General features: G+C 37.3%; 1 protein-coding gene and 1 non-coding gene across 6 annotated transcripts; both read right to left on the reverse strand.

Moving 5' to 3' along the window:
• Nucleotides 1–82: 82 nt before the first annotated feature.
• KT2 (potassium transporter 2) lies at nt 83–6,416 on the reverse strand. 5 transcript variants are annotated; one of them, XM_086238562.1, is made up of 10 exons: nt 6,232–6,416; nt 5,092–5,190; nt 4,663–4,897; nt 4,340–4,585; nt 4,200–4,253; nt 2,954–3,214; nt 2,430–2,482; nt 2,210–2,327; nt 1,716–1,970; nt 83–1,369 (listed from the first exon to the last, which is right to left on the reverse strand). In XM_086238562.1, the coding sequence occupies exons 2-10, from the start codon at nt 5,128–5,130 to the stop codon at nt 261–263; spliced, it is 2,370 nt and encodes a 789-aa protein (XP_086094688.1). In that variant the 5' UTR covers nt 5,131–5,190; nt 6,232–6,416; the 3' UTR covers nt 83–260. The 5 variants fall into 5 exon arrangements, with proteins under 5 accessions (XP_086094688.1, XP_086094689.1, XP_086094687.1 ...); XM_086238563.1 differs by lacking the exon at nt 6,232–6,416 and adding an exon at nt 5,787–5,810; XM_086238561.1 differs by lacking the exon at nt 6,232–6,416 and adding an exon at nt 5,489–5,689.
• Nucleotides 6,417–7,446: 1,030 nt separating this feature from the next.
• LOC147289740 (U2 spliceosomal RNA) lies at nt 7,447–7,642 on the reverse strand. Its single transcript, XR_015121567.1, has one exon. It is a non-coding gene; the product is annotated as a U2 spliceosomal RNA (small nuclear RNA).
• Between the last annotated feature and the right edge of the window lie 2,737 nt (nt 7,643–10,379).

Here is a 10,379-nt window from a genome sequence, read left to right on the forward strand (position 1 = left end):
TGTAGTCTGTAAATGCATACAAACAGTTTCTACTATTGTGAAGATAAAGATGACACGATCATGACCAGTCAAGCCTGACATCAACCAGAAAAACAGATGCATTTTTCACATTTTTCTAGTAGTAATTTAATCTTGGCAGCAGTAAACATTTTTCTACAATCCTCTTAACCTTCCTAGCACACACCTTTTTTCATTTTTCTCTATAGGAATGAGCAAAGACCAAAAAAAAAAAAAAACTACTTGGTAATTACATGTCTGGCCTAGACAACATAAACCACGCCAACCTCAAGAAGAGACACTGGTGGCACCTTGAGCGCCACATCTGCCCCCCTGCAATTCCTCCTCATGAAATTATAGCCAAAGTTGATGGCCAATCTCTTCATAATAGATGAACCTTGCTTTGCTTTAACATGAGAGTGCCCGAGTATAAACGCAGTCCCAGCTTGTTGAGCTGCATGCAGATCCTCGAGCTCTTCTCGTAGCTGCATGTCATTCTCAGTCCGGGTATCAACTTGAGACTCATCATCAATGGCAAACTTCACTCTTCTTTCAACCGGTTCCATCTCAATAACATCTGTCACACTATCTACAGTTCGGAAACCAACAGATACACTTGCTGGCTGCAGAGTCTCCTCAATCTCATAAGCTGGTGCACTAGAAAATCCCACTGTTCCAATGACAGCCAGTCTGCAGTCACTCATATCAGTAGAGCGTGATGCATCATCCTCAGTGCATGAGCTAGTTCTATGTGTTCGAGACCAATCATATTGGATGAAATCAGCCAGCCTATTAACTAGTTCGGATTCAAAGGAATCAACATCCTGGTGAACATCACGGTATCCATACCGGACAATGCACCTGTAGGACCGATGAGTTGCAGGACCTACACGACCCACCAGGTAACGCTCAGCAGGCGGCACATAAGGGACGGGGACTGATTTTACACACACAAAAACTAGGACCCGATGAAAAGCAGGGAGGTTGGTTACAAAGCGGGAGAAGTTGGCAGGAATGCCAGAGGTGAGATCTGTGAACACAAGGCCAATTCCAGGGACTCGAGCAATTCCCAAGCTTGGACCCAAGGCTAAAAGCCAATCTAATGAAACCTTGTTGTGGAGGTCAAACTCATACTTTTTGATGGTTGCATAGTGCCAAACAAACATGATGGTCATGAGGAACAGGGCAAGAAGGATGGGGAGCCAGGCACCCTCCCGGAACTTGGTGAGTGAAGCTGAGAAGTAGAGCAATTCAATAGAGCCAAAGAAGATTAGGAAGCAAAGGGCTAGAATAGGGGGCTTGTGCCAACAAAGGATAATCACCAAGGAAGTGAGGCATGTGGTCACTAGCATAACCGTCATCACTGCTAACCCTGCACAGAAATATAAACAACTACTTAGTACTTCAAGAAACACAAGTGGATTTAATTATCTGCCTCTTTTATTCAGTAATCTATAAGTTTTTCCCATCAATCATAAATTAGGATATTGAAATTTGACATCCCTACAAGATATTGTAAACACGACAAGTTGTTATTCTACACAGTGGGGAAGCTGGTGGTAGACTTCCCGAGAAGTCGTAGACAAAATTTGTCATGGAAGATGAACTTTTAATAATTCCTCTTGGATGTAGTCATGCCTTGAAGTTTAGGCAGACTCTAATAATGAAGACGATAAAAGTTATAATATGAACCTAGCAAATATATAAATGTAACTTACCTGATGCATTTCCCAAGTGTTTTGTGTCTCTAAATCCAATGGTCACCGCAATGCATAGGATCATGAGCATCCAATTGATCTCAGGGATATAGATCTGTCCATGTATCTTGTCAGAAGTGTGAACAACCTTAACTCTTGGGAAACAGCCTAGTGATTGGCTCTGGTTTATGATAGAAAATGTTCCACTGATGATTGCTTGGCTTCCCACAACAGAAGCAAGAATGGCTAGTACAAGCACTGGCCATCTCACAATTTCTGTACCCAAAAACGTTAAGCCATCACATCTTCCATAACAATATAAACTAGTCAACTACAGTACGATGGATATCCTAAAAGATTAGGACATGAACATTTAGTTATAGGCTGTAGTCAACTTGCATGTCATTAGGGTAAAATGAAAAACTGTATCATCCAATTCTCATGTAGCAGCATGTCTGATTAAATGGATGTTGAATAACATTCCTTCCCAGAAAACAAGAATGGCAAAAAAATACCTGGAACTGAGACATAAAAACTGATCTGGTGACTGGTGTGGTGATGTTGCGATAAGTAAGCAGCTTGACCCATATATGCCAATATAAGTGCTGGATAAACCAAAAAGGTAAAAGCAACCTGCACTACGGCAGGGGGTTGCAACTCTACTCATTAGTATGCAAATCAGCATTCACAATGCATAGAGAATACACTACTAGGGTCTAGGGATGTCAGAATTACCTGAATGGCAGAATATGAGAAGTGTCCAAGATCAGCAAACATTGCCTCTGAACCTGCATGCATAGTCACACATATTATTAGTATTTATTTGGTTTCTCTCTTTTCTGTCTGCATTCATCGGCTGTCAAATTATAAGATTTGAATGTCACTTTTGAGTGAGACCATATCGGTCGAATAACTATATACATATACTTAAGTGCATTGTTTCTGAGGATGGTGAATTGTGTCACAATCAGATAATCTGTATACATGAATATTATAACCCCAAACTTGCACCTGCCTTACTGGGGTATTAACCCAAACGACATTTGGATAGTACAACTGTAAGCACAATAGATGTTAACATTGCAATTCAGGTTTTCTGGAGTTCCTTTTTTCTATCATGTTGCACTCTGACATGGACTTTATGCTTTTTGGAATAGACATAGCCCATAACTCATCAATATGCAGGACAAGCAACACACAAGAATATGATATATATATATATATATATATATATACATGCAAGTATTTTCTAATATTACCTGTTATGCACAGCAATATTCCACCTAAAGACATCCATCCACTTAACCTTGTCTTCCTCAAGAACTTGAACATGTAATATGGAGACAGAGCTTGATATACATGGTGATTCCAGTAAAAAATATTATATAAGCCAAGAGCACTGATGCATAGAAGCCATGCCAACACCACTGGTGCAAAAAAGAATCCGACTCGATGGGTGCCATAGTGTTGAAGTGCAAATAGACACAACAATATGAAACAAGTAATAGGAACCACTGCATCTGCAAATTTGGGACACAGTATAGATGTAAATAGACAAAATTGGCAAATCAAAACTACAACTAAACTGATTGTTGCTACTTTTAATCTGTCAATAATTCCAGTGCAATAAAAAGGCATACTCAAAACAGTATGAATTTCACCACAATATCTTCTACACTGGGTACACCAGGATTACTGAAGAACAGGGCATATGAAACAAAGATTTATCAACATTGTGATATTAGAAAAAGCATCATGCATAATCATAACCCTTTATTGGCCAAAAAAAAGTCATTTGGTAAAGAGAAAAACAAGATAAACATGTTGCATTTGCATCTAAGTTGGTCAAATTTCTAAAACGTTTATATCTGTTTTGAAATCCATTTGTTTGCCCCCACTGTGAATCTTATGACAATGGCTTTTTTCTCTGTATTTTAGTGGCAGCAAAGTATGGACGTTTATAAACATGTTGGTAAAGAGAAAAACAAGATAAACATGTTGCATTTGCATCTAAGTTGGTCAAATTTCTAAAATGTTCAAATATCGGTTTTGAAATCCATTTGTTTGCTCCCACTGCGAATCTTATGACAGTGGCTTTTTTCTCTGCATTTTAGTGGTGGCAGAGTATGGACGTTATATTTCATTCTTAAGAATTCAAATTCAGAGTAGAGGAGAATATGTTTTTTCAAGCAGCAGACAAACAACGCAAGTAGAAACCAAATCACTTCCATTGGCAAAAAAGAACCCCTGCCCCCCCCCCCCCCCCCCCCCCCTCTCCCAAACAACACACACACACACAAAAAGGAAAAAGAAATAAAAAAAAAAACCAAGTTGACTAGTAGTGTTTGGTAAGTGAAATTTACAGACATCAAGATAATCAAAGCAAAGTCCACTGTTCACCAAATATAAATCTTTAGAAAATAAAAATTTGATTAGTTCCCTCTCCCTATTGATTGGAAATGGAAAAATCCAGATATGAAACAAAGTAGGAGATGGGAATCTTACATAGGTGATGCTCCTTGGACATGGATAATTCCAGGCCAGACACCGCAGAAAAGACTAAGATAAAGCATAGACATGAATTAGTCAGAAAACCAGAAGGAATTGCTGCATTTCTTATTTTTTAAGCTAGGAAAGAAGTCTACCTGAGATAGCTGGAGTGAGCACTCCATCACCAATTACCATACAAGTGCCCAGAAGAACAACAATTAGCAAAGCAGTGTGCAAGGCCTTGCACTTCTCAAGTACAACTTTCACCCTTGAACTTTTTTCCTTCTCCGGTGGGTGCTCCAATTTATAAGTAGAGAGTGCCTCATCAGCAAGCTGTCGGTTGGGTAGAAGGCTTACTTTTGCATGCCTACATATCAACGAATACAGTGCAAACGTACCACCTGTAGAAAAGCATGCACAAAAGGTTACAACCTAAAGACAAGACGATATAAGCATTGTCCACTTGTTTAGTACTCACCCTCTCCATTATCGTCAGCTCGAAGGACTACAAAGACGTACTTGAACAGAGGGAGTAAAGTAAGAGTCCAGAATACAAAAGAAAGTACACCATAAATCTCTTCATTGCTATCTGAATGTTGAATGTCTTCTGCAAATGCGCTCTTGTAGACATAGAGAGGGGAAATGCTCAGGTCCCCATATACTACACCAAGGCTCTGGTAGGCTAAGAGCAGAGTAGTCTTCCAAGAATTCTTCTGAAATGCAATCCAACATACAACCTTCTGAGAAGTTCATTTCTATAAACATACTGACCTGATAATGTATAACTATTCACCAATTTTTGTAAATATAAATTGCGTATACCACCACACCCAGTGAGAAACCTCAAATGGGTTAAGCCTATAAGTGCAGATGCATGTAAATTGAGCTAATGAAATAAAGCACTAACCTTTGAAGTGTCCCAACACTTGGCGTTCTCAAGATCCATGGCGCTCAACTCTCAACTTTGAAACTAGATTTCATCTGTTGAACAAAGTTACCTGTAGATCTGCATTGACACAACACAAATTGTATTGGTTAACTCAAACAGAATCTAAATCCTTTAAAAGCCAGCTAAGGAGATTTCATGTCACAATTCCAAGAACTCCCATCCAGTTCCCTACTTTCCCAGAAAAGAGATAAAATGACATATTCACCCGCTTTCCAATAAATCCACATGACATCCATAGCACAACTCTATCACATTCCCACCAAAGTTTTCAAAGCTGGGATTTCTTTTTTCTTTTTTTTTCAAAATTCCAGGAAAATAATGAAAACTCAAAGCGAAAAAACCCACAAGCCACAACCTCTGGTACTAAGGAAAGACCAAAAAGAAAAGAATTGAAGACCGCCTGCACTAGAATTATTCAGATAAAAGTCTCATAAATATGGAAGGGTCCTCATTCATTCACTGTGCAGTTCTTCTCACTATCGTCTTCTCCTTGACAACATTTATGGTTGGTAGGGTAGAAAAAAACTGACACCTCACTCTCAAGCCTTACAGGACAAAGGACAAAGATGAGGGAACTTCAATTTAACTGTGTTTACAATTATTATGTAAAAATGCAACTTGACAAAAACTAATTTTCACGAGAACAACATTACCCAAATAGGAGGAAATTCGCAGACGGCCAAACAAATAGTTTTAAGTAATGGAAACGAAAAGACACAATCACGTGAATAAACAACAGTTAGAAATACCCAAAAGAAAGAAAAATCAACCAACTAGTGCCCACGCAGATAAAGCTGATTTCAAGGACCAGTTATCGCATATTCAAGCCACTTTCTTATCCTCTCTCACTCGCACCCACAGTCTTCGATTATTTAAGTGTTTTATTAATGAGTTTCTGGTTTTCCGAATTCCCACCTAACTATTTAATTAAACCCCTTCATTCTCTTTTTGCTTGCCAAACCAAGAAAGCTTATTATGTATAAACGTAGTACTTGTGAAAATAAAGAAAAATAAAAAAAGGGTAAACTGTCACCGTCTTGCTAAACAAATGGGTTTGGATTTAACTTAAGAAATCAATGAACAGAGTTAACAGCATACCAAAGTTAATCTCCAGATACTTCAAGTCTTCAACTCAACTTGTGTAGTGAAGAGCACAAGAGCACTCACCAAAAAAAGAATACAAGAGCACCCAAAGACCCAAAAAAGAAAAAAGAGTTTTTGCAGATAAGGACTATCTAAATTCTACTCTAGGACTTATAGAGGCAGGTCCATGTGAACCATAAAGAGCGGTTTCAAAAACCGAGTACTGCTGAACATGCTAGCCATTTACTACAAATGCACTGAACGCTAGCTTTTAGCCTTTTACCAACCCTTTCATGAAAGCCTTGAAAGGCTGAGCCTACTATCACTATCAGTCTACCACCCACTTTGTTCTTTTTCCATTTTAGCTAAACAACTTTTTGGTTGCATCACCTACCATCATGCTCTGCTGAGCTTGAAGACTGTGACCTCCATTTTTGTCCCAAAGACAACTATTTTCTGGAACAATCTGCCTTATAAATTGTAACCCAACAAGCAATCAAATTGTTTTGCTTGAATATCTAAAGTTGAGTAAATAAATTTGGAAGAAGAAAACGAATTATTACCTCAACTTTTGGTACCAGCAAATGAGCATAGATCTATGTATGGACTTGAGCTCCAAACACTTTATTTTTGCAATTCTAACGCCAACTGGCAAATTGGGAATCTGGGTAATCATAAGCTGCGTTTGTCACTTAAACTTCACCATTAAACAGATGGATTTGTATTTTGGTGTTTTATTGAGTGTGCATGAAAAGCTCGTGACAGTGAATCCTGGCGGATTTGGGTACCATATGAAGGATCAAATGAACGGACCAAAGGATGTTAATGTGTACCACCAACCGACCATTGCGAATGTCTCTCAGGCTTCACAAATCAAGTAATCAGTAAAGAGACGACAATAATATATATTTATCTAATCATTAAAGAAACAAACAGAACGTGGGTAAGTTTGGGATATTGATTCTGTCGAACGAATGGTGAGGAACTAAAATATAAATAACATATACATATCTTACGTATAACTGTATAAGCGGGAATCACTTTTAAAAAGTGTGAATGAATCTTGGGAAAGAAATTAAAGAATGTTTAGCACATTTATTTGTTAAAATACTGATTAATTGTCTCTTATAAGGTTGTTGGGCTGGTTAAGATAAGTGTATGTGTCGTAACAGATAATTGGGCTTAATCAAGCCCATTGGGCTTCGAATTACAAAAATTTGGACTGGATTTGGAGGGTGCGCCGGGCCTTTGCTATAGTGCAACGCATAGGCGACGCGCGAAAGCCCCAGTGGCAAGCCACTGTGATGGGCTCTCCCCTTTAAAAAATTAATTTAATATCGTGTGGACCGATGGCCCACATATCAGATATTAAACTGATAAGAACAGATACTACACTTGATCTTAGCCAAAAGGCCGAGAAAGGTATGAGTTGAACTTTGTTGGGCCACCTTTTTTATAGCAACTCTCAGCTCATTCTTTCCGCAATTTTCCGATGTGGGATAAGCGAACATTCCTCTATTTCCATAAATAGTTTGGCTGTTCTTCAAAATTGAAAGCAGTTTTCTCGAAGCCACAAACCATGGTTAAGAGTTAAGACTCTGCTTGAAAATTGTTGAATAAAGGCAATTGATCCCCAAAAAAAAAAAAAAAGGGAAAAGGGAAAAATAATAATTCAAAGCATTTTGGAAGTGATTCTCTCCTGCAAGCTTTGGTAAAAGCCACAATTTTTTCATTATCTCCTCAATGACATGTTGTAATCTATAATATAATCTATGAACAAATCATGTACTTCTGCATGTACATACATAACACACAGCTAATTGGGGCTACAGCTTTTATGGACATCATGTAATTTGCTAACAGCAAGAATAAGAAGATGATCATTTCAGTATTAAAAATATACATATATATATATCTAGAACAAAACATGTAGAGGGAAGAAGTAGAAAATTCTAGAAAAAAGAATAAACAACCACATATGTATATATAGTTTTTATATATGTATCACCAAAGAAAGCAGAAGCAAATTAAAGAAAGCTAGCAGACTCGATCATGATTTCAGTGACCAACACCAGGGCTCGGAACATCACCATATCCGCGTCTATAATAATCATAATCTCCACTACCACTAGCAGCTTCTCCGGGATCATAATCTTCTACTTCCACATCTAAACGCTTTTGTGACGACGTCGTTGCTGCAGTTACTGATCCAGAAGTTGTGCATGCTGCAGCACAATCAGTATTGTATCTGATACACGCGGCTTCTCTGTGAAACGCCAGAGACACAATTAGAAGCAGAACCATTAGCACATTCATGTACTCCCAGCTCATCTTATATCTACCCATTTCATATATAATTAAACAATCTGAGAATTTAAAAGGAAGTGATGAATATCACAAGGACATGCTTAAAAAGGAGGTTAGCTAGCTTAGCTAGGCCATGCCCATAATTTGATTCATTTATGTGATTAGTGCATGCACCAGCACCATCATATATGGGACATTTAATCTAGAAAGATAAAGCTTCACATATATATATATATATGTAAAAGTTGGTCAGAGGACCAACATAGAGAGTTGATGTAGCAAGAGACATCTAGTAGTTGGTTTATTTACTTTGGACTTTGGTAATGAGCGATATCATAAAGTACATGATTTTTAAATATTTTTCTACCTTTGACCACAGTATATCCATTATTACTTGGGCCATATATCATATATATATATATGTTTACTTTTTTTTTTGGCCAAGAATATATATATGTTTACTTAAATACACTTAAAACCTACGAAAACAGAGATGTTGCTGCTATGTTTCGTATATAGAAAGGAAAGCCCCTATGTCAAGATTTTGTTTACGACAAAAGTACTCACTACTATCAACTACCATGATGATAGCAATGCACCCAAATAAAGGTTGATTTTTACACTCACCATGAATTACAGTTAGTCAATTACTATAAATATATTAATTATTCACTGTCTATTTCAAAAGATCTTTCTCATGCCTCTCCTTATATTACGTTAATATTAGACAAATAAATTTATTATCTCTCGCTCAGTGTCGTTTATGGCCAGATCGAGGACACCTCTGTCTAGCTTCACTCACAGTCTCACACAAGCACCCACACACATGACACATCTATATATATGCATTAATTGATGTTTGTTCATTGTTTTCAGTGTAAAAGGGTAAAACCATGCCTAATTAATGCTTTCAATGATGCATAAGGTGGTCTGATATATGCAGTCTTATTAAAATCAGGTAGGTTTATGTGTCAAAAGTCGAATCCATCAACAATTTTAATAATGTTATGGTCAACATAAAGGACAAAGATCCCTACCCATTTTCTCTACCATGTTTGGTACAAGGCTAAAATCTTAGCCATTGAAGAGAGAGTAGAAAGAGAAAAAGAAGGGAGAGAAAGATGAGTTCAATGGCTAAGATTTTAGCCTTGTACCAAGCATGGTAGGAAAATGGGTAGGGAATCCTTGTCTCAACATAAACTACATATATATGTGAATGTGTGACTAGTTGAATTAATGCATATCTAAATTAAGAAAATATTTCTCTCCCCCTATCATCCTTTTGCTGTTACTCCCTTTGATCAATATATATCAATAGGTTTCAATCTTCAGTTATATATTACATGTTTAATTATTGTATATATATATATATATATGAAATATGGGATTCTATGAAAATTATGAAAGGAATCGATTATATGGTCAGTTTGTGTCCATTTTATGTGCAAATTTTATGAGGCACTAAAAGTACTACGTGTATACAAAAAATGTGATACACTTATCATTATTTCCAAAAAAAATAATATAGCACTCATCTACCGTCGTCAAGCTGCATACATGAACATGTGGACGTACTGGGGAACATGATAAATAAAAAAAGTGTCAAAATAAAGAATAACGTAATTAAATTCCTCTTGTTGTTTGCATCAAGATAAGAACGACATAAAGATTTAAGAAGCCATTAAAGAGGGCTGAGTGTGAATGTGAATGGGGACGTGTCAATGTTAATTAGTACTTGCCGACCCCTCAAGATGTCACAGTCATGTCTCATGAGTCATGAGTCATGAGTCATGTAGGACTTAATTCCATTCTCCTTGATTATTCTTCTTCCTTTAAAAGAGAGTTGGATTATAATC

Source organism: Dryas octopetala, chromosome 3 (assembly GCF_963921425.1).
Source record: "Dryas octopetala chromosome 3, drDryOcto1.1, whole genome shotgun sequence".
Lineage (NCBI taxonomy): Eukaryota > Viridiplantae > Streptophyta > Magnoliopsida > Rosales > Rosaceae > Dryas > Dryas octopetala.

Coding starts and splice junctions, on each gene's coding strand:
- KT2 (XM_086238562.1), bottom strand. CDS start 5,130: ATGGATCTTGAGAACGCCAAGTGTTGGGACACTTCAAAG. Junction 2,328..2,429: donor TCTCATATTCTGCCATTCAG/GTAATTCTGACA, acceptor GCCGTAGTGCAG/GTTGCTTTTACCTTTTTGGT. Junction 1,971..2,209: donor TTTTTATGTCTCAGTTCCAG/GTATTTTTTTGC, acceptor TTTTGGGTACAG/AAATTGTGAGATGGCCAGTG.